The 24320-nt window shown below is 48.9% G+C and overlaps 1 protein-coding gene across 1 annotated transcript; it reads left to right on the forward strand.

The window, feature by feature from the left end:
• Nucleotides 1-5790: 5790 nt before the first annotated feature.
• Nucleotides 5791-19708, forward strand: PNLIPRP1 (pancreatic lipase related protein 1). Its single transcript, XM_059661525.1, has 13 exons — nucleotides 5791-5836; nucleotides 5964-6012; nucleotides 6549-6703; nucleotides 7188-7313; nucleotides 9350-9484; nucleotides 10748-10856; nucleotides 12311-12430; nucleotides 12531-12650; nucleotides 14098-14216; nucleotides 15367-15496; nucleotides 18108-18216; nucleotides 18789-18956; nucleotides 19588-19708. Exons 2-13 carry the CDS (start codon nucleotides 5964-5966, stop codon nucleotides 19649-19651), a joined length of 1404 nt encoding a protein of 467 aa, XP_059517508.1. The 5' UTR covers nucleotides 5791-5836; the 3' UTR covers nucleotides 19652-19708.
• Nucleotides 19709-24320: the final 4612 nt, after the last annotated feature.

The following is a 24320-nucleotide window of genomic DNA, read 5'->3' on the forward strand; positions in this document are numbered from 1 at the left end:
TCCCCAAGATAGAATCCACATTCCGTAGTGAGCCTTGCAAGGGCCCTCGAGGTCTGGTTTTCACCTATGACTCCAGCATCATTTCTCACCACATTCTTCTAGAACTCTACATCCCCTAAAAGGGCCTTGGTCTCAGATGCTGCTGGACCTTTGTGCAAACTCTCCTCTCCCTAGGATGTCCTTTCCCATGTCTCCCTGTCTATTTAACCCCTCCTGACTACCTTCCTGTCTGCGTAGACATCCCTTCTTCACCTCCGTTACCCACACCCTTGAAGACTGGATCATAGGCCACCCCACTCCATTCCCACTGTACCTAGAACTTTCCCCATCTCAGCACTTATCTCTCCATATTAGTTGCTGGTTTACTTGCCTGTATATCCTATTTGTGAATTTCTTAAGGGGGTTGCATGTTGTATGTGCCTGGTTCAATTGAATACAGGTGAGTGTCTAGGTTGTGAGAAAGATTTAGAAAACACCTTTCTCAGAACAAACACTTCTTTGGAATTAAGGGGCTCTGAGAACCCAGCTTGAGCCAACCCTATTCTTCCCCCAGAATTCATAAGACCGTTCTCTATTGAAATGACAAGGTATCTGAACCTTCTGAACTTGAAATTAAAGTGTAAAACACAGAGCTGATCAGGTGTAGGAAAGCAGTGGTTTGGCTCCATCTGGATGTGTAGACAAACAGATGACAGCGAGACCTCACCTATATCTTTGTGACCTTCAACGAGCTATACAGCTCTCCAGTGGAAACGAAGTCCTAGTTTCAAAAGAGAGCCATAGATTTGTGTGAATACAAATCCTGAATTCCTAAAGCTGAGAGGGATATAAGTTTATTCAACATATTTCAGTGTTTTGACATTGTTTGAAAGCCCCATCTAGAAATCTTTCCATCTGGTGTGGAATGAATTACTTGGTCTAGGAGACTCTAAAGAAGATGCAGATTAGGCCCCAGTCTTTCTAGGGGCTTAGTCCAATTATATCCCCCAGGGCACTTAAACAGGAGCCAGTGTATTAGAGTACAGTGCATATTAACGAAATGTGGGTGTTAGGAAAGAATACACCCTTACTGGTGAACTGGTGCTGTGTGCCCAAGAATGGTGACAGTGAGTTCAATGTCAGTTGCTCTCTCTTAATCCTAGGCCTGGCTGAGCTGGGTTCCTGTATTGGTTAGCCACTGCTGCATAACAAACCACCACCAAACTCAGTAGCATTAAACAGCAAGCATATGTTAGTAATCTCTGGGTTAGTTGGGTGCTTCTTCTGGTCTTGGCAGGATTCACTCATGTGTCTGTGGTCACAGTGTGTTGAGTCAGCAGTGCTGTTAATCTTGGCTGGGTCTCTCACATACGTGGAGGTCAGCTGGCTTTGAGCTGGTCCAAGTGGTTACTGCAATCACATTTGATGACCAAATTAAGGCATCCATCTAGCCAAAGGCATAAGGAAATAAACGTCTGTTGTTGATGAAAGGAGCTGCAAGAGCACATTGCAGAGGGTGTGGATATTTAGGGAGAGCGTGGAGAACTGTGACCATTTTCTCAATCCACCTATCACCATCTCTAACCTGGTTCTCCATCCTGGGAAGCCTGGGACTGGGGAAGAAATAAGTCTGGTGTTGGAAGGGTTTTTACAGTGATGGGTTAGCCCAGGCCCCAGTCTCTGAAGTTCTTACACTGCCTTTTCCTCACTGCTATCATCAGAAGTGAGGGCACCTTTTTGATTTGCTGACCTTGGACTTTATCCATGAAGACATGCTTCTTGTCAAACAACTAATGGCAATGAATGGAGAGTTGCTTCTTCTTATCTTAAAACAACACAATAGTCCTGATCAGATTTGCTGGTCAGGAAATCCAATCTCCACAGTCATCATTCACTCTTTTATTTTTTTTTAACTTTATTAAATTTATTGCGGTGACATTGGTTAATAAAATTATATAGGTTTCAAGTGTACAATCATCTGCATATTGCATTATGTGTTCACCACCCGAAGTTAAGTTCCTCCTGTCACCATATATTTGACCCCTTTTAGCCTCTTCTACTTCCCCTCCACCACCCTTTCCCTCTGGTAACCACCATACCGTTGTCTGTCTATGAGTTTTTGTTCATTTATTGTTTGCAGTTTTATATCCCACATATAAGTGAAAATATACGGTTCTTGGTTTTTTTCCATCTAGCTTACTTCAGTTAGCATGATATTCTCAATATCACTCACTCTTGCTAACTCGTGTGAATCACCTCTTCATTATTTCAAGGTGTAACAATCACAATACTTTTAAAGAATTCCCCTCCTCACCAGCACTGAGCCACCAACTGTGCACTTTTGTACAAATTTAGCGGAGTAAGCTGATTTAAAATTGTTATTTTCTTACTGTGGAGCCACACACTTCTTGTAGTGGCTGCCCAGTTCACAACTTTAGCTCCACCTTTGGGTGCACAGGGGTGGGCCTCAGCCTGGCTTGCCCAATAAGAGTCATTCCCCATTGCTAACTAATTCAGGGACAGCTCCTGACCTGGCCAGGCCAGTCACCTGGTAATTAAGAATTCTGAGCTGAGATGCACAAAGCCAGGGTCCCGGCAGCAGAATCAGGTCCAAGGCTGCGGGGATCTGAGGAGAACTGAGGCCTCCGGGATAGCCCCATTTCCTGGGCTTCCCTGGGTCTCATGGTTCAATAATTTCATGGATTCCATGATATTTCCCAATATTCATTCAAATAATCTCTCCTTTTTTAAATGTAGCAAACCAGAATAGATTTCTGTTGCTTACAACCAATAGACCCATAACATTCCTCTAAAAACTTACCTGTTTAAATAGCTCATGGTCTGTACTTCACTGTTGTTTCAGGGAGTGAGGGTGGGGAGAATAGCCAACATACATAGAAACATGTGAAATGAACAGATCTCTTGTCCCTGAAATTCAACTTCAGGAGTTTATCCCACAGATACACCATCCATGTGGACAGTGACACATGTATAAGAATATTCACCAAGGCATTGTTTTTAATAGTAAAATATTGGAAACAAACAAATGCTCACCAATAGAAAACACACCAGCTCTTATGGTGGTTTCAACCACTGAGCCCCCACAGGTAGGGTCCTTCCCTTGGGTTGGGCATGGAGCCCACAGATGAACTTGGCAGTGAGGTGAGCTAAAAGGGAAAAAGGCGCAGGGGACAGGTCACGTATAATTGTTTCTCCTAAATCTAGTCAGATGTTCATATTCTTCCTGCTTCTCTGAAGAATAACATCTCTTTTTTCCCTTCCTTCTTAAAACTGTGTCCTCTCATCTTTCTCTGCCCTGAAACTCACTGAGAAGAAGGAGAAAATGCCCATGAACTCCATTCATGGCACATTCATTCTTGCATTAACTCCTGACCACGTCAGTGCCAGGCACAGTGCCAGCAGCTGGGGTCCAACTGTGGCCAAAACAGATGAGGCCTCTGTCCTCAGGGAATTGCATTCTAGGTGGGGAAAGCATGACTGAAAATATATAAGCAGGTAAATAGGATAGGTAATTATACTTTGTAATGGTAAATCTAAAAAAAGGCAAACAAGTTGCTGGGGTCACGTGGGGAGGCTGGCAGTGGAGAAACTGCAGGGGTGGTCAGAGATGGCCTCACTGAAGAGGTGACATTAAAGCCAGTTGTTGAACGACCAGAAGGAACCAGCCCAGTGGAGGTCTAGGAAAGAGAGTTTCAGGCCATGGGAACAGTAAGTGCAAAGGCCCCGAGGTGGGGAAGGACCAGGCATGTTGGATGGAAGCCAATGTTGCCATGTGTAAAGGGCAAAGTGGAAGCAGGAAGGAAAGAGGTGTGAGAGGCATCAGGGCCATGTAACAACTCCTACAGACTCATTTACCTATTTACTCACGAGGCCCGAATCTCCTCCGGGGCCAGCACTGCGTGTCCAAGGAAAGTATAAGGGCCTCTGATGGCCCCAGCCTGTGTAAAGCGCGCCAGCCCCTCCTAGACCACCTGAACAGACTGCCAAAGCTTAAATACGTCATCACTTAGGTCAACCAGATGGCCCAAGTCTGGCAGTTCAGCAGGACATTTATTTCCTATTTCAACTTATTCTATGTAACTAATTTTCCTATTCTACGTGGTTGACACTCAACGGATCTTGTTGATAACTTGCTCCGAATAACTGAATATTCAACAGTTCCTTACTTCGCTCTGTACAGACTGGATTCAAACCCCATCTCATCACTCGTGATCTATGTGACTTTGGAGACAGTTTAATCTTTCTGTGCCTCAATTTCCACATATGCAAAGGGAGACAAATAATGGTACCTACTTCATGGGGTTGCTGTAAGACTCAAATTCAGAAACATGTGTGAAATGCTTGACTGCATGCTCTAAGCCTTAATAGCTGTTGCTGACTATTCTTTGTTATTCAGGGAGAAGTCCTTTCTGTTTTCTTAGCAGGGGAGCCTCTCTAACTGCCCTCCCCTCCTCTCCCCCAGTGTTCTGGTTACTTTAGAGAAGTGTGAACTTTGACACTGAGACATATTTAACTTGGGGAGGTAGAGGGCACCAATGGTGTTTGCCACGAGAAGGCTTATCTGCCTGCTGTGTGAACTGGCCAGGCTGCTCGCAGATGCATGTCTGTGGGTAATTCATGACGGCCTCACAGAGGCTGGATCTTACAAGATGGGGTGTGTAACCTTCAGAGGACCTGGGGAAACCCAGCAGATGTGACCGTGTCTGGTGACATGGGCTTTAAAGGCCCCTGAACCCAAAATTACAGTGGACCTGGCTGGTGTGGCTCAATTGGTTGAGCATTGCCCTATGCACCCAAAGGTTGCAGGCTCAATTCCTGGTCGGGGCACATGCCTGGGTTGCAGGCTCAATCCCCAGTGGGGAGCATGCAGGAGGCAGGAAATCAATGTTCAGATCTCACATCCATGTTTTTCTCTCTTTCTCTCTCTCTAAAAATCAATAAAAATATATTTTTTAAAAATTACAGTGAGATAATAGAATAATTGCTATTGTTTTTTTAAAGAATATATTTTTATTGATTTCAGAGAGGAAGGGAGAGGGAGAGAGAGATAGAGAATTCAATGATGAGAGAGAATCATTGATCAGCTGTCTCCTGCATGCCATACACTGGGGAACAAGCCTGCAACCCAGACATGTGCCCTGACCAAGAATCGAATGGTGACTTCCTGATTTATAGGTTGATGCTCACCCATTGAGCCACACTGACCAGGCTGCTGTTGTTTTAAACCACTATGTTTTGAGTTGGTTCATTACAATGCACTAGATAACTGGGATAGGTAATTAATGGGGAATTGTGGTCAGAGGCTATTGTGGGGCTGTTGAATCTATCTCCAAAGCTCATGTCCTTGGGTATTACTAGACTGCCAGAGACAGAGACAGAGAGACAGAGAGAGGAGGTGTTTCTTAATCAGACACTCCCCTTTACATTCACCTATGTGGGGGCACATCCATCTCTTCTCAGTGGGAAATGCTGCCCTCCAGTTTGCTGCGGTGACCTCACTGGAATTTGCATACCACTTAGTGATGCAATAGAAAATCAGAAAGTGGGGCCCATTTGGCTCACAAGTACACGCACAGGTACATAGGTACAAAGCTGGGAACTTTGGACCCCCTTTTAATCAAGCATTCTTTCCTCTTCCCAGGCTCGTGGAAAGATCGGACCACGATTATTAACCTCGTTCTGTGTGTTTGTGCAGATTAAACTATTAAGTGCACACAGCATGTTTTATCATCACCTGCTGTTTCCTTGAGGCAGCGTCCAGACGATAAAGCTGGGGTATAAAAGCCGGCCCGGGCACTGGCTCCAGAGGGAGAGGAAGCCTGGACTGTCTGACAGGGTAAGTCCCCTTTGCCATTCTCCCACGATCTGTGGAGGAGAGGCTGGGCAAATAGCCTGGCATCCCTGAGTCTGCTTGTTGCCCTGGCACCACTTGATGAGGCTGATAACATCTGAATGTATTGCAGATGGTGAGCATCTGGGCCATCGCGCTCTTCCTGCTGGGAGCAGCCCAAGGTGAGAAACAGCACACCTGCCCCCTGGGGAGAATGGGAGCCCCACGTCTCAGCTCCGGCCAGAGACACTGAGACCTGACAGGGCTTCTGGCAGCTGGGGGCAACTTCAGATCCAGACAGAGGCGGGTGGGGCTGGCACTGTCTGGGAGCGAGGCCAATATGGGGGGGAACCTGCCCGCTTTGCAGCATCTCCCCAGCATCCTGCCTTCATGCCCGGGGTGCCCTAGGCCAGACTTTTCTAGGGAAAGCATTAAACACCTGCCTGAATTAACAAATTGACTTACCAGTGCCCATTCCCACGTTAGTTAAATAAATATATTTGAAGAGCTGAGCTGGGACACAGGCCTTTGACTCAATGGGACGGGCCCCGGACCAGAAGGTGGCACTGGGGGCAAGAAAATACGGGTGGGACAGAGGTGGGCATCTGCACGGTCTTCAGACTGTCCCCAGGCAGGGGAGTGACCAGGCGGAGCAGCAGTGACGTCCCAGCTCCCAGTTCCAGAGTTAACCCTTGAGCAAGCCACCCTTTCTCCACAGGAAAAGAAATCTGCTATGGTCGGCTCGGCTGCTTTTCCGACTCTGAGCCCTGGGGTGGGACTGTCATCAGGCCCCTGAAAGTCCTTCCCTGGAGCCCCGAGAAGATCGGCACCCGCTTCCTGCTCTACACCAACGAGAACCCTGACACCTTCCAGGTGAGGCCACTGTCTTTTCAACATCCTTGTAACTGGGTAGGGGCTGTGCCACCCTGCACACCAGGAGTCTCTTTCCTCTTTACCCACCTCCTCCATAACACCCTGCCCCACCCCAGCCCTCCAGCTGCACCCTCAGGCCTGGGCAGAGTAGGTCTTCAGTAAAAAGTTGGCTTGAATGAATGAATGGCTCACATTCCCCTGAACCTCTAGTTGGTTATGGGACTCAGTTTTGGGCAGTGAGCTTACCAGAGAACGCTGTGAAAGGTAAGACCTTGAGCCACGATCCAGACCCAGTGGAGGCAGTGAGTCCTGACATGGGAAGGTGGGGCAGGAAAAGGGAGGCCAGGGGGGGCTTCATGGAAGAGGTGGCCTTTGTGCTACATTTTGGAAGGCTATAGCATCGGGACAAGTAGAAAATGGAAGAGAGAGGCAGTCCTGAGTGGTTGGGCTGCAAAAACATGCAATCCCTCTGCGTTTGTCACAGAATCTCCTTCCCTCTGATCCATCAACGATTGAGGCATCGAATTTTCAAACAGACAGGAAGACCCGCTTCATCATCCACGGCTTCATAGACAAGGGCGATGAGAGCTGGGTGCTGAAGATGTGCAAGGTAGGGGCCGGCTCCCGTCCCCGTGGCCCGCTCTGCCAGCCGCTGCCACTGTGTCCCGCCAATGTCCCTGCATCCCTTTAAGCAGTCGCAGTAGATGAGCTCGAAATGCAATTCAGCTCCTCTTTACGAAGGTAAAATTTCCTTCCCACTGGACTGCATCTGGACCCCGAAACGATGCCACCTGTTATGTAGACAGATGCTTCCTCGCTTCTGGCTACATCAAGGTTAAGTGTTGTCTGCTGCCCTGTTGTCCAGTGAGGGCACTTGGAATTCCTGTCTAAGAGAAATTCTGTTCTTTTCGTTCAGATCTTTCCCCATCCCTGAGAGTCAGGCGCGTGTTGCCAGGGCCATTTCTGTGAGAACGAAAAACTGAGATTGGCCGGTGACTAAAAGGGCAGCATAGAAACTGCCCAAATTGTATGTAACGTAGCACCTGTTGGTCAGAAGAACAGGCAGCAGGCAAACACACTCATGTGCACATACATATGCAAACACACAGACACACGTGGACACGTGCACTCACACACACAGAACATACTATTCTCCTTTCTTTTTGTGTATACACAGGTTTAGTCTACTTTTCTGGCACCGGAGCATTTACCCAGCACACCATTAGTAACTCTGATCTATAACGCCACCAGGAAAAGTTACAAACCAGAAAATTGAAGGCATTCTGTGTTTGCCCTTGGTTTTCCAGGCATTTAACTCTCTGTCTCACCATGAATAAGCACTTTAGTGTATAAACTGTACGACATAGCGGGTGCCCCAGTTCTCCAGAGGTTCCTCAGGGCTGCTTTAAGAATAAAAGTCCTGCGGAATCACCTCCTGTATCCCTGTGTGTGTGAGCACACATATTCGTATCATAGATGTGAAAAGATTCAGAGTGGATTTTACATTTGTAGGGCCGTTTCTTTTTTCTTTTTTTAATATATATTTTTATTGATTTCAGAGAGGAAGGGAGAGGGAGAGAGAGAGATAGAAACATCAATGATGCAAGAAACTCATTGATCGGCTGCCTCCTACATGCCCCACACTTGGGATCGAGCCTGCAACTCAGGCATGTGCCCTTAACAGGAATTGAACCTGAGACCCTTCAGTCCGTAGACTGACGGTCTATCCACTGAGCCCTACTGCCTAGGGCTCTTTTCTTTTTGTAATCATTATTGTTGAAAGTATGACACATGCTCCCTTTCCGCGCCTATTGACCTATTCTAACCCATCCCCGCCCTCTGCCCAGTCCTTCACCACCCCATTGTCTGTGTCCATGGGTTATGCATCTATGCATGCAAGTTCTTTGGTTGATCTCTTCCCGCCCATCACCCTCCCCCGCCTTCCCTCTGAGGGAAGCAGTCTGTTCCATGCTTCCTGTCTCTATAGGGACCGTTTCAAATTCCAGGTGGCCATGCGCACCGCCTGGCGGGACATCTAAGGACACACCAGTTCCTTTAACCTCCAGGAAGTTTTCCTTTCAGAATTCTTCAACCTCTTTCAAGTCAGGGTAGTTCTAGTCCTCAAATATGTTCAGCATGTGTTCTCTCCTTGAGATTCTATGCTTCCCTGACCCTAAAATCAATAATGCTTCCCTCTGCCTTCCAACTTAGTCCAGGCCCAGCAGGCTGGGCTGAAGGCAAGCCCGCGATTGGCAGCAGCGTTGCCCAGAGGCTGACAGGGCGCCTCGAGGTCAGACCCACAAGGACATTTAGACACTGGCCCCCAGAGGTTGCACGTGAGGCCTTCCCTTTTCCAAATGGGGCTCTGTGAGGGATGGAATTGTTCCCCCCACCGAAGCAGCCTTATTGAATTTGGGGGGAGAAAACCGAAGCGGCCAGCTTTCCTACCAGCTGGAGAGAGAATCTGTGTGCATTCACCCGGGGTGACTCCTAACTGACAACAGGCTTCCCTACGTCTAGTCGATCTCAGCGCCCACCCGGGCCAGGACAGGGCACGGCCAGTCGCAGCTGCTAGCGTCAGTCCCTGAGCCCTGGCTGAATGTGGCTTCAAGGGCCCGTGCGGTAACGCCTGCTGTCTCCCACCAGAACATGTTCGAGGTGGAGGAGGTGAACTGCATCTGCGTGGACTGGAAGAAGGGCTCGCAGACCACCTACTCGCAGGCCGTCAACAATGTGCGTGTGGTGGGCGCCCAGGTGGCCCAGATGCTGGACGTGCTCAAGGTGAGTGGAGGGGCCGCGGGGCCGCCCAGGAGGCAGGCGGGGCCCCGGTCTCACTTGGGTCAAGATGCCGCTGGCATAGATTTAAAGAAGAGTGAGAAAGAATTGATATTTCTCCTCGTGTCTTACTTCGAAAACTCTGAAATTCGCCTGAGTGGATTTTCTGGGAGGAAGGGAAAGCGCTAAGAGCGCACACTGGGGGCTTTTGTATTGCCTTTGATGAACAGACAAGAAAGCTTAACTGGTTTGCCCCCTCATAGAGCAGATGAATATGAGTTATCTTTGGGCCCCAAGCATCTAGCTCCAGGGGTCCCACTATACCAAGTGGGCTCTGTTTGGGGGAAACAGCTCGTCCGGGAAGAGCCAGTGGAGCCGAAGGACTGTGTACAGTTAGCATGTACCATCCACTGGCCCGTTGTTGGGGGTCCTGTTGATGGTGGGGAACCCCTTCTGCGCAATCAATTCAGCTGTGTCTTCCTTCCCTGGTCTTCCTTTTCCCTAATTCTTTGTCTAAGTCCCTAATTTTCAGTGACTCTTTTGTCTACCAGATAAAGGTCTCAGCCACTTCTGTCTTATATTTCAAGAGTCTAGGAAAGAACCAATTGGTTCTAACTACCCCCGCAGCAATCAAAAGCTGGGGTGTTTGTACTAGAGGCACTGGAGATGAATAAACGAGTATATTTGGGTGAACATCAGTGAGACCAACATGTGCCAACACCTCGTACCTCTATGTTATGTTTGTTCATCCACTACTTTGGGGGTACAGGGTCAGGAGCTGTGCTAGGAGGTGAAGAGGATGGATGAGGTCCCAGGCCCTGGAGGAGCTTGTAGTGGAGACTTGACAATAGAGTGTGGTCAGGTTCTGGTAGGGAGAGTCCCGGGCTATATGGAAGCAGGTGGGTGGGTCGAGCTGATCGGTTTGGGGCGGGGGTGGGGCTGATGTGAGCTGTGTGGACGAGAGCTGGGCAAGTAGTTGGGGAGATGGACAACCACAGGAAGAGAATTCCAAAGCAGGCCCAGAGGTCAGAGACTGTGACATATTTGAGGTCCTGAAAGTTCCCCAAAGGGTTCACTAGAGAAGAGTCTAGAAGGACACGTGTTGAGTTGAGTCAGGAAAGCTCTGAGGCCCTGGTAATGAGCTTGGACTTGATGCTAAGGGGAGGGGGAGCCACAGAAGGCCTCAGCAGAGGAGTCACAGTATCAGGTTTGCACATCCCAAAAACCACCACACAGAAATGTCCTCAAAATGCCATCTTCCCTCTCCAGACAAACTACAGCTACTCACCCTCCCAAGTTCACCTCATCGGCCACAGCCTGGGAGCCCACGTGGCCGGAGAGGCAGGGAGCAGGACCCCAGGCCTGGGCAGAATCACCGGTAAGGCCCAAGGGGTTGGGGCCCTGGGTTTTGTCCCCAGTAGCCCCACGACATGGTACAAGACTGCAGCCCAGCTCAGAACTGGCCCGAAGGAGACTGTCCCCCTTGGCCGCGGCAGGGAGCTTGCACCAAGCATTTCAGGAGGCCCCCGGGAAACGGGGGTGAGGCTTCATTCCTCTTTCTTTCTCTCTCCTACTTCCGCCTCTGCCCCTGTCCCTTCTCTCTAAAACCAAGTTTCCTGGTGATGTGGGTTGCTCAGCAGGACTGGGCACCTGGGAGAAGGCAGAGTTAGGCTGGTATGAACGTGGGCTGGTATAATTCAGAAGGGTCCATATTGTCATTCCTCTCTCCCCTGCTCTTTGAAATCAAGGGCAGAATAGAACATGGAAAGTATGCTTTCCTGGTCTCTGCTGGGACAAGAAACCCAGCCACCAACAGGCCAAAAGCGTCCTTTTAGCCCAAGCAAAGCCTTCACATTGTAACAATAGCAACAAAAGCTATCTGCATAATAATAATAATATCATCGTTAGCGTAGTTTAAGTGTCGACTTATCCCCAAACACTGCACACAGTGCTTTACACCTTCTCATTTAACCCTCAGAACCAAAGAAACAGGCTCAAGAGAGGGAGTGGCCTGTCCAAGGTTACGTCACTAGAGGTAGAACTGAGAACAGACCCCGTTTTGCTGTCATTCAGCTCAAACAAGTCTCTACCTTTGTAAGGACTTTCCCTTTTCTATTCAGCAGACTAGCTATGTTCATGCCTTTTTGGCTGCTCTGACCAAACCTTCAAAAAAAAACCAAACTGTTGACAAATCCAAGAGCCCTTCCAAGAAATAACTATAGTCAAGACAAAATAATAATAATTAACATTTTCCTTATACAGCCATGATGGTGTGCCAGGCACTTAATGCTCCACATATTAACTCATTTAATCTTACAACCATGTGGAATAGATGCTGTTATTACTCCCATTTTGTAAGTGGGGAAACAGAGGCACAATAAAGGTCAAGTGATGCACCCAAGGTCATGCAACTTGCCCAAGAAGTAGCCGAGTAGGGCTTGGAGCCAGGCAACCCAGTCCCAGAATCTTGGTCTTATCTACAATACCACACGGCTTTGCCCCCCTTTTGCTTCAAATTTGGGAAGTGAAAGATAATGTTGAAGAAGAAAGATATATAAATAAAGGAGAGCATCTGATGTAGAAAAAAAAAAAATCCCTGCTCCAAAGGAAAAACCTAAATGTCTCTGTTCATCTGCCCTTCCCTCTCCATGCCACTGGAACCCTCTTGCGATGAGCAATTGAGACTCTGTGTCCAGGTGGCCACGGCACTGGACACCTCCCGGTTGTGGCACCCCTTTGGTTAGACGGTGCATGGCCTGAGCAGCTGTACATCTCGGTCCTGTGGCCACCACAGCGAGGCCTGTGGTCTGCAGCACTGACCGTCTCTCTTAGGGTTGGACCCGGTAGAAGCAAGTTTCCAGGGTACTTCTGAAGAGGTCCGACTTGACCCCTCCGATGCTGCCTTTGTGGATGTGGTTCACACGGATGCAGCTCCTCTGATCCCCTCCTTGGGTGAGGCCGGTGATGCTCCAGCCGTGCGCATGCGCAGGTGGGTTTTCCCCAGGAGAGCCGTGCCCTGGACAAAAGCTCATTGTTACTCCACACGTTTCAGGTTTTGGAACCAGTCAACTGGTAGGTCACCTTGACTTCTTCCCCAATGGAGGAGAGGAGATGCCGGGGTGCAAGAAGAACGCCTTGTCACAGATTGTGGACCTGGACGGCATCTGGTCAGGTAAAGCCAGACTGGCACACTGCCTTCCTGGGGTGAGCAGCGCCTTTCCCACAGCAGATCTTAACAAGTAAAACACTCTGCTCTTTAAATATACAACCCCCCTTCTAGACTTTAATTCTGAAAACTATAGCTATATATCATTTGTTGTATCTAAGCTCTGCTGGTTTTGTACTTCCATAAAACGTTGTTGTGGATGTCCTGGAGTGTGCAAGCAACAAAGAATTACCAAACCGTTGCTTAAAGCTCTAACTCCAACAATAAATTGGTAGATACACAACAAAGTAAGGGAAAACGATAAAAGTAAACATCCTGACTCCAAGAGAATTTGTCTGCCAGTTTTTCCCTTGGGAGTCAGTGGTATGCTTCAAGCTTATGCAACCGGCTTCGTTTCCGTTTCCATTTGCACAGTGAGAGTCACCATTCCCCAGTGTTGAGTCAAGAATGAGAAGCAATCGCACCTGAGGAAGGTTAGCGTGGAGACTGGGCTATTCGAGGTGGTTAGTCTTTGTCATTGATCAAGAGCCCTGGGACAAAGGGCATTCTTCAGACGCAGCTCTGACTCTGTACTTAATAATGTTAAAAGTACAGTGGAGAGCAAGTTTTTCAGCCAGAGGCATCATTTGGCATCATAGAGGTCAAAACCCTTGGTGATCTGACCAAATCTAATGAGTAAAGATTTTTATTGAATTCAATCGAAATGGCTTGGCAAGTACGGACACTATCAAAGCAAATATTGAGGATAAGACTTGTAGGTTTGTCTTTTATAGCTTTATGAGGGTTTGCATGGTTAGGGCAGCCTAAACTCTCCATCAGTGATGGCCAAGCAAGTTCAGCCCAGGCCTGGAAAGGAGGAATCTGTCCCTTTGGCAGGAGTTACGGAAGCCAAGGAGGATTGTAAGGAGTGAGATGCGTGAGAGTGGTAGGGATGCTCATATACAGCCACCTAAAGCTACTCAGCCCTCCTCTTCATTTGCATGAACATGTTGTCACCCTGGTTTTAGCATGTCTTGGAGGTCAATGTCACATCTGGTTGTGTCTTCAAGGACCTCCAGCTCGGTGCCTGGGACACAGGATGGCAGAGGGTAGAGGCTTGGACTTACGAACCACATGGGCTTGGGTTTACTTCCCAGCTCAGCCATTTGCAAGCTGTAAACTGAAATCTGACTGTGTCATTTATAGGTCTTCCTACAGTTAGGATGGGATGGTATCCACCTCCTAGGAAGGGTGAGGAGGAGGACATGGACGATCCATGTGACGTTCTCAGTACCACTGCCCAGCACACAGAAAGCACCCTCTATGTGCTAACTGCATTAATGTGGCTGGACTTGGGACTGACCTGAAATCTCTGAAAATACAGTCCCACCTTGGAACCATCCCACCTGGAGAGGCAGAGACGCCGTCACAGCTCCCTGACCACCTGTGTGGACTTATTCATTTTTTCCCCCAGGAACCAAGGACTTTGTGGCTTGCAATCACCTAAGAAGCTACAAGTATTACGCGGACAGTATCCTCAATCCTGATGGGTTCACTGCATACCCCTGCGCTTCCTACAGGGCCTTTAAGTCGGTGAGTTATTGCCCCACGCCAGGTCCCACTGTGGGACTGTGGTCCAGCTGTGTTTGGAATCTGCAGTACTGCTCTTCTGGTCTTGACCCTCCTCTCCTTGTTTGGACTGGCCCATCAGAGTTCCTGGTCCTGTGGGGCGGAGGGAAACAAAGCTGTAGGCAGGTGGTGGCCAGCACTCTAGATGAGTCACATGGGTGAGGAAGACTCTGGAAAATCAGAGAAAAGAGCAGTCCATTCGAAGATCTAGAAAGGCTTCCTACAGGAGGCAATGTTTGACTCTGTAAAATCACATTTCGAAGGCAGAGAAGGAGTGTCCATGTCTGGCCAGGGCAGAGCAAGAATAGAAGAATGTACAAGAGGTGAATTCACATGAGGTGCAAAGTGGTGGTGGAAGGAAAGACGGATGCTGGGGTTCAATGCCAGGACGGGACTTGGTGCTCATGCAGCCAGCAGCGAAGGGAGAGATGGAGGGAATGGCATTCTGGAGCCTGCCTGTTCTGGCTCATGAGAGCCGGTGGGAGCAGTCTCTTCCCACTGCCACATTCAGCGACATCATGTTGGTAGCCTGAAAACGGCCACCGTCACAGTATTTACACCATGGAAATTGGCAAACACTGCAATCAGGATTGGTTGGGTTTTGTTTTGTTTGTTTTTTGTCCCACAGTTGTCTGTTAACCATTCACCAGCACATCACTCCCTGGAAGGTGTAATTCAGGGGTCCTCAAACTTTTTAAACAGGGGGCCAGTTCACTGTCCCTCAGACCGTTGGAGGGCCGGACTATAGTTTAAAAACAAAAACTATGAACACATTCCTATGCACACTGCACATATCTTATTTTGAAGTAAAAAACCAACACGGGAACAAATACAATATTTGTATTTGCATGTGGCCCGCGGGCTGTAGTTTGAGGACCCCTGGAACATGGGGCCAGTGTTTCCTAAATATGGGCATCCTTATTTTCTAAAGCTCCCCAAGCAGTTCTAATGTATGTGCCCCGGGCTTGCATAGGTAATTTCCAGATCGTCTCTTCCAGTCCCCTTCTGCTTACAAATGAAGAAGCTCAGACTGTAGGACAATTGCTCCCCTGGACGGATGGATCTTAAAAAGACAAATTCACTCCTTACAGCCTGATGTGTCTCTTCTCATTAGAACAAGTGCTTCCCCTGCCCAGACGAAGGGTGCCCACAGATGGGCCACTACGCCGATAAATTTGCTGGCAAGGCAAGCCCGGAGGAGCAGAAATACTTCCTGAACACAGGCGATTCCAGCAGTTTTGCCCGTAAGTTGCACCTAGACTTTCCCGACAGGCTAAAGGAAGCTTAGTTTCTGTTATAAGCAAAGGGCTTGTCTCTGACCTGAAACATTTATGGACACATTTTTATGATCTTAGAAAAAGGACACATCCACCCAAACCATCCCATTTAAGACTCGCCTGGGGATTTAGAAAGAGCCTGCATTTCTCCCATTTTATTTCTGTGGCATGAAATGAGTGGAAGCAAATAGTATAATTAATGCGATAGCAGCAATTTGTATGTCTCTGTGGCATCTACCCTGAATTTTTACTGCTCCACAGTTCATGGTCCCTTTTTTCCATTTTTTAAAATTAAATTTATTGGGGTGACATTGGGTAATAAAATTAAATAGGTTTCAAGTGAATAATTGTACAATTCTATGATACATTACCTGTATATTGCATTGTGTGCCTACCACCCAAAGTCAAGTCTCCTTCCATCACCATATATTTGATCCCCTTTACTCTTAAGATTATGTCACATACATACACCTGCTCTTCTATTAATTCAACAAATATTTACTTGTTACCAGCTCTTTGCTGGGCTGAGCCCCTTAAGAAGCCCAACTCCAGTCTCTCCGTTCCCCTCCCACCCCCCATCCACCAGTACCTGGTACCCAGGGGCTGCCCTTCTGGTGGAGAGTGGATGGGAATCAGAAAGGGGTGATTTCTCTCAAAAACCTGCTGGATGGACTAGGTTATGGGGTACAAACCGGGCATGTTTGGGTCACTTTGCATGGACCCTGCCCATGATGGGTCCCTAAGATGTTTCACTGTAAAAACAAGGCTGTATTATATAAATACATGAATATAAAACCTGCTTTATATAGTCGTCAGGTTTACTGAGACATATTTTTTTTACAGCAAAATTCACCCTTTTTAGTGGATAGTTCTATGAGTTTTGACAAATGACAAATCATGTAACTACCTCCACAATCAAGACATAGGACATTTCCATCACCAGGTACATTTTTAAAAAGACACTGGTTAATCAGTCCTTTCCCTGATGTAGTGATGCATAAAATACTTGCCCATAGTTAACAACAAATTAAGCATTCACACACCTTGTATTAATTCCTCAACCTACATTAATGGATGGAAATCAGACTATGCTAGACCCTGGGGGTTCAGGGAACAAGACATGCTGCGCATGAAATTTATAGCCCAACAGCGAAGACAGAACCGGAGCCAGCAGCTATAAGGGTGTTGTGCCTGGCGGGCCCTGACCAGAGGGACAGGGACAACATCTCTGAGGATGTGGAGGACAAATAGGAATTTAGCAAAAGATGTGTGTATGTGTCTGTGTGTGTGTGTGTTTTAAAATATATTTTTATTGATTTCAGAGAGGAAGGGAGAGGGAGAGAGAGATAGAAACATCAATGATGAGAGAGAATCATTGATCGATCTGCTGCCTGTTGCACACCCCTACTGGGAATGGAGTTCACAACCTGGGCATATGCCCTTGACCAGAATCCAACCCAGGACCCTCAGTCTGCAGGCCGACACTCTATCCACTGATCCAAACCAGTTAGGGCTGTATGTGTGTTTATACAAAGGATGTGTGATGTGTGTGTACATGTGTGTATGAGTGTGTGTTTGTATATGTGAGTGTGTAGTTATATGTATATAATGTTAGTGTGTGGTTATCCTATATAATAAAAGCCTACTATGCTAGAGTCCGACCGTTCGTTTGACCAGTCGCTATGATGCGCGCTGACCACCAGGGTGTAGACGTTCTGACTGGCAGGTTAGCTTGCTGCTGGGGTCTGGCCAATCGGGACTGGGTGAGTCGGGCCGGACACACCCTGGAGCCCTCCCACAGTCCCTCCCTGGCCCCAATAATGCAATGGTGGGGTCCCTCGGCCTGGCCTGCACCTTCTTGCAATCTGGGATACCCCCCCCCCCGGGGGATGTCAGAGAGCCAGTTTTGGCCCAATCCCTTCAGGCCAAGCCAAAGGACCCCACCGTTGCACGAATCTGTGCACCAGGCCTCTAGTATGTATACAGATTTGTGTGTATGTATGTGTGCTCGTGGGCAGAGGCAGCACTCCAGGTATAAATCTGGGTGACAACTGAGCCCCACTCGGTGCTGGACACTGTCAGGTCCTGGGGAGACAGAGGTAAGACACAGACGCTGCCCGTTCCAGGCTCCCAGGACGACACTGCTGAGCTAGAGTTCCAGGTGAGGGCACGAGCCATCCTTTCTCTTTTCATCTAAACTCGTGGGACTGTCACTCAGAGCAGAACTGTCCCAAAGGACTTTCTGCAGTGACAGGAGTGGCATTAACCCCAGGCAGCAATGTAGCACTCAGCATGTGGCTAGTGAAACTGCAGAACTGAACTTGTAATTTGATTTAATTTGGATTTCGATTTCAGCAGCCATGTCTGGCTAGTGGCCCCTTGACTGGGCCGTGCAGATCTGAAGGGAGACACTGCTAAATACTTATTTCCCCTCGGGCCTACTTTGAGTTGTAGGTTAACACGTAGAATCTCTTACACTTTGATGCCTCAATCAATGTAAGGGTCAGAGACAGGCATCTGAGATGTGGGTCAAGTATTTTGTGCATGAATAACCCGAACTCTTCCATCCCCTGTGCAGGCTGGAGATACGGGGTTTCCGTCACAATGTCTGGGAGAATGGCCACTGGTCAGGTCAAAGTTGCTCTGTTTGGAAATAAGGGTAACACTCACCAATATGATATCTTCAGGTAAATTTCCTATCTTAGCGCCCCATCTCATCTGATGACGTACAGGGCCTTCAGATCCATCACTTAAATGCTCGTCTTCTCTTTATCTGTCAATGGATTTTAAATTCTTTCCTTTGTGAACCAAAGTTCATTTCAGACTTCCACTAACAACTTTTCCCCCTCTATTATAAATCCAGGCATTTCATTCTTTCTCACTCAATAGGTCATATTTTTAAAAAACAAATCTAGTTATTACTCCAGATATCATGCTTTCTAATTTGTTTAGTAGCATGTCCTTATGTTAAACCAAGTGGCTAATGTGTCACTATATAAATAATTCTTCCAGAAAGAAATAATGTGAAGGAATTATATAATTTTCTATAAGAAAGTTTTGAAGAGAAATTGACCTGAGTTTGAGTAACCAATACTTAAATAATGGTTTGATTTCTGGCTTTTCCATTTCTTCATCCTTTATTTGGGAATCAATTTGGAAAAATACTCTCATTAATTCAGAGTAGAAAAGAGCGGTGTGGCCTTATTTGGTCACTGGAAGTTGTTTCTATGAAGGAAAATGCTCCTATTTCTCTTTCAAGGGGGGTCCTCAAACCAGGCTCCACCCATTCCAATGAGTTTGACGCAGACCTGGATGTGGGAACAATTCAGAAAGTCAAGTTCCTTTGGAATAACCACGTGGTAAACCCCACCATCCCCAAAGTGGGTGCGTCCAAGATCACCGTGCAAAAGGGAGAAGAGAAGACTGTGTATGTATCTTTGCTGGCTTGTGCCTAAGGGTGTTTGCAGAGATTCCTGTTGGTAGGGACAACTCACCCCAGAAAGTCAAGTTATGGAAGGCAAGGTCAAGAGAGGTCTGAAGTGGGACTCTACCACAGAAATGTGGCCGATGTCATCCGATATTTGCTTCTTGGTTCTTCCATTTGTTAACTGAGAGTCTTCTGTGCCTCACTCAGTTTCCTCTCCTGTAATGTAGGACTCATGATAATCCCACTGAGTGTCATTGCCTGCAGCCAGTAAGAGCTCAATGTATTGTAGCTACTATACTGTTCAGCCAGGTCCCCAGAGTGGCTGGAGCCGAGGGTGAGCCCAGCTGTAAACCAGTGTTTGTGGAGGGCCTGCGTGTGCTTGTGGAGAAGAGGGGACAGAGGACCCAGAGACCAGGGCCACTTCTGAGTAACAGCTGGCCTGTCCTAGAGCCCAGCTGCCTGTCACTGGCAGCCCAGAAGGCAATCACTTCTCCAGTAATCGGCTGAGGCTATAACCCTAATGCTTCCCTCCTTGCTTTGGAATTGTCAATCAGCAAATCCCTTTGCTGAACAAGTCCAATCACCAAGTAAGCAAGCCCAGCACTTAAAGAGGGTTCCTTTTTCTCCACAGGTACAACTTCTGTAGCACAGACACTGTGAGAGAAGACGTCCTGCTCACTCTCACGCCCTGTTAAATGCCAGGCACAATTTGGTCGCTGTGTTAACATCAATAAAATCCAATGATGCATCAATCTCCGCAGTCTGTCTCTATGTCAGCTGCCCCCTGCAGGGACATTTGGGAACTGAACATCTTAAAACTCCCAAATTTCCTGAGCATTTCCATATATTTGGGTTTCTTGCCATTGACCTCTGATAACACACCCTTTCCCCCGAACTTCCTTGGTCCTCATGGCCACTGTTCCCTCCTCACCTGAGAGGGTGGGTGCTTGTGCCTCAGCAAAGCCTTTCATTAGACAGTTGAGGAAGCTGAGGCTCAGGTCGGGGGTCTTGCTGTTCAAGCACACAGGTGAATCAGAGTCCCCTCAGGACTGAGGGCCAGGCCCCTATCTCCAACTCCTCATCTCCTCCCTGACTCTGCCATCACCTTGAGGGATCATGGAAGGACCATGCTGTAACATGGAAGCACCATACTGTGGCATAGGAAGGACCCATGCTGTGGCGTGGGAAGGACCATGCTATGACATGGAAAGGCATGCTATGACATGGGAAGGACCATGCTATGACATGGGAAGGACCCATGCTGTGGCGTGTCCTTTGTGGTGGTAAATTCTGTGGTGATGGGACCACTTGGTGGCCTGGCTCTTGGTGAGGTATAGGGCTCCAGTATCCAGAGACTGTGATGGGCACATTTGCAGATCATGGACAGGCTCCCAGGCCTCTCTCCGCCTGCCTGGCAGGTGCCATCCCCAGACAAGCTCAGCACTGAGGATGAAGGGCTTCTAAGAGGAGGGAGACTTCCTGTCACTCTGTGGTCTGAAACCACCAAGGAGCCCTCAGCTGCTCAGACCCTCCTGTGGGCCCCACCTACACAGGTGTTCTTCACCTGGGAGGGGAGTATTCTTTAAGGTGGCCCGGCCTGTCCTGTGATCATCCCCAGGGGGCTGTGCAGATCTGGGCAAGTCACCCCTCCCCGGAGTGTCTCCCCTCTTGGCCACCAGGCCTCGCATCCCACAGGCAGTTCCAACAGATGTTGTGGGGGATAAAGGAGCGACGGCAGTGAAGGCCTCCCAGTGAAGGGCAGGAGGCAAGTGCTCAATGAACAGCGATAATGATGAGGGTAGGCGTGGGGGGCACCAGGCAGGGGCCTCTTGGTCACAGTTCTGCCATGAAGCATAGGCACTCCATCTTGTTCCCGTAACCTCTATATTGTAAAAACTGCTGTTTGAAATCTTCCACTAAGCATAGATGGTCCTTTGTTCTGTGAATTAACTCTGCTATTCTTGCTTCTGTAAACACGCTTGCTCAAATAAGAGGGAAAATAAGCTCAATTATCTGGCCTTGCAGGCCGCTCTGCTGACATAAGGGTCTGGTCCGTCCCTGGTTACTCCCATGCCAGGTATCTTTTAGTTATCTAAATTGTGTTGTGCTCAAGGTTACTGAATTGTGTGTGCTCAAGGCTACAAGCTTCCTGCAAAATATCTCCCAGTACATAGGGCTTTTTGCAAAGCCTGCGAAAGGTCCCGAAGTATGATCCATATTTGGGGGACAAAGAAACCAAAGGGGTATAAAGGGAAAGCTTCCTCCATGTTGCTTTGCTCAGACTTTGAGAGGCAACTCCTCTGAGACCACTGGCGTAATAAAGATTCCAAATTTGGCTTACTAAGGCATCTTCTGTTCAGCTCGCTGGTTTCCAATGTAACAGCAGCACCATGCTGGCAAAAGAGCTCCATCAATAGAGCGCTACCAGCCACCAGCTCTGGACTGGCTCTGGTGGGAGAGGAGAGCAGGGCCTTCCACTCAGTCCTCCAGGCGAGCACAGTGGGAGGGAGCCAGCGCCTCAGTAATACTGCCATGCTGGCGGATTAGTGCCCAAAGCAAGGATGTCTCAGGACAGGGTGGCCCAGAGCGGGGAGGAGCAAGGTGAGGAAAGCTCAACACCATCCTTGGGTCTAGGCCAGGGGTGGGCAACCGTTTTGTGAGTGCGTGCCAAAAACAGCAGAAATCTCTGACTCAAAATTCTTCTGCGTGCCAACCCTAATTTTTTAAGAACATGTTACGCTTACTTGATATCTCTTAATGTGTATGTATGTGAAGAACCTTGAAGAAATAATAAAATTCATTCGAGTGACAAAAACACAGTATATGATGATGAAAAATACATTTATTTTTTAAGGTATACATGTACACTGATAGTCCGACAGAAAACTTTATGACTCCGTTTGGTATTATCAGTGGGACTTTTGCTGCTGAATCACTGATGACAGAGATTTTACATCAGGTTTATATTTTGTGACCTTCAGAGATATGCATGAGCTACTACTTTCATCCATCAGGCTACTCCTATTACAAGACTTAACAAAATGTATCACTGAAAACAAGGATTCACAATTGTAAATGGGAGATTATAAGAGAGGGTTTCGCGTGCCAGCAAAAGTTACTGGCATGCCATGTTTGGCACGCGAGCCAGGGGTTGCCCAATCCTGGTCTAGGCCAAGGCTTGCAAGAAGACTTCGGGCTGGGAGGCCAGCCAGGAGGAGGAGACCCCTGCAATATCCAGGCAAGAGGAGAGAGGACTGTAAGGACAGAGAGGAAACCAGAGGCATAATGGGCAGGGTGGGACTGTTGGCCACAGGTGAGAGTCCTTCTCCCTGGTCAAGGACAGCCTATCTCACCTCCTCCCCAGACTCATAGACATGGCCGATGACTTGGGGAGAACAATGTTTAAACAGGCCCCCCAAGGTTGTGGGCTACATAATAGGCACTCAGTGAAAGCACTGCCCTGAGCCTTGGATGACTTGGGGTGACCTGGGTCTTGGCTGCAGGTCCAGTGGTAGCCATGTGCTCTGAGGCAGGGAGGCAGCGGATGGAGGCTGAGCTGGGGATTGAACCTGCAACCTGGGTATGTGCCCTGACCAGGAATCAAACCAGTTACCTTTTGGTGCATGGGACAACACTCAACCAACTGAGCCACCCCGGCCAGGGCTGCACACAGGCCTTTTAAAATGGCCTTTGTGTGATTCCCACATGGAGTCCCGCTGGGATACGGTATCCAGTGATATTCAAACAGGAGTTCCACTCCCAGGGCTGTAGGCTACTCATCTCTGAGAAATTATTGTTTGTTTTTCGTTTTGATGACAATCCACATTTTAACCCAGGAAACAGACAAAGTTTCTCTCTCCTGCGGTCATTTGCCACAAGACCCTTGTTTCCTGGTCGATGGGCAATGAAATGAGGATCATGAGAGGGTCCCGGGGTGGTGAGAACTTGTAGCAAGGGTGGCGTCCACGTGTTCACTCAGGCCCGGGAAACCGTGGGGAGTGGCCTCTGGGACTGACACTGTGGACGCCATGCCCAGGGTCCCAGGCTTTGAGAGCAGAGAGTCGGCTCTGGGACCTGGAGGAGCAAGTTTGGAGAAGAGGGAGGGATGGTGGAGGACTGAGCTGGCGGGGCAGGAGGCAGGCCTGGGAGGGAGAAGTCAGGGCCAGGTTGCTCAGGGGAGATGGAGAGGCAGCCGACTCCTTGGCAGGGGGCACCGCAGGTGCAGAAGCTCAGAAGAGGGAACAGCAGGTTCACTCCAGAACAGCTTGTCCTTCCATGGACCGGACTGTACGGTGGGGGAGTGGCAGCAATGAAGCCGGCAGGGCCACGTGGTGGCCTGATTAGTCACCTCAGGCTGTCATAACAAAGTGCCGCCAACTGGATGACTCAAACAATAAAACGTATTCTCTCACAGTTCTGGAGGCTGGGGAGCCTGAGACCGGAATTAGCAGGCCTGGCTCCGACGGATCTCTGGGAAGAGCTGCCCACGCCTCCCCTTCAGGTGGCTGCTGCCACCTTGGCCACGCCTCGGCTGGGAGAAGCATCACCAGCTCGCCTCCTTCGTGGCCACCCGGGCTTCTCCCTGAGTGCCCGTCACTGTGTCCACATTTCCCCTTTTTATAAGGACACCGGTCAGACTGACCTGACTCCTCTTTCCTGCATGATGACCGGATCTCCAAACAGGGTTATGCTCTCAGATCCTGGGCGTTAGGGCTCCCAACATATCTTTTGGGGGAAACATAATCCAACCCCTAACAGTGGCCAACTTGGCACGCCTGGTTTAGGAGCATGGACTCCCCCTAAACTTCACCTGATACCCCAAGTTATTCTCTTTAGAAAAAGCCCGAATGACATAGCCCGGGGCAGGCCCTCCTCAGGGGGCTGTCTTCGGTTTAGGTGCGTATTGACTTGTAGGCACTCGGTGTCTGTGCCCCATGCCCATCAGCCGCATGAGGACAGGGAGGGAGGATGTTCTCCTCACTGTTGTAAGAATGTCCCTCAAGGCTGGAAGAGCGCCCCCCCCCCCCCACCTCGACAGCTGCTATGCCAGCTGGCAGGGCTCCCCAGGCCCTGACCTGACCCTGCTGCCACCAGCCAACAGGTGGCAGTGAATGACTTTTCCCACAGGTGCTGGCCTCCCCCTTCTTCCCAGGGCAGGCAGCTGGCAGAATCTCAGAACCTCGGCTGCCCAGAAAGGAGAGGGGAGCTGAGCTGGCCCTGCCATGGGCAGGCAAATGGAAGACAGCCTGGTGCCCCACTGGCCGGCTTTGGGCCACCCTGCCAAAGAGACCAGGCAGGCTCAGGACTGTCTGAGACTAGTGACTGTGGCAGGGCTGCCCAGCCCTCCTCGGGGGGCAGCTTGGT

Source organism: Myotis daubentonii, chromosome 13 (assembly GCF_963259705.1).
Source record: "Myotis daubentonii chromosome 13, mMyoDau2.1, whole genome shotgun sequence".
NCBI classification, from domain to species: Eukaryota; Metazoa; Chordata; class Mammalia; order Chiroptera; family Vespertilionidae; genus Myotis; species Myotis daubentonii.

Excerpts from the sequence above, each read along its gene's own strand:
- PNLIPRP1 (XM_059661525.1), top strand. The coding sequence starts at position 5,964 with ATGGTGAGCATCTGGGCCATCGCGCTCTTCCTGCTGGGAGCAGCCCAA. Across the intron at positions 10,857-12,310 it reads AGGCCTGGGCAGAATCACCG|GGTTGGACCCGGTAGAAGCA; the intron begins GTAAGGCCCAAG and ends CGTCTCTCTTAG. Across the intron at positions 18,217-18,788 it reads CACCAATATGATATCTTCAG|GGGGGTCCTCAAACCAGGCT; the intron begins GTAAATTTCCTA and ends TTCTCTTTCAAG.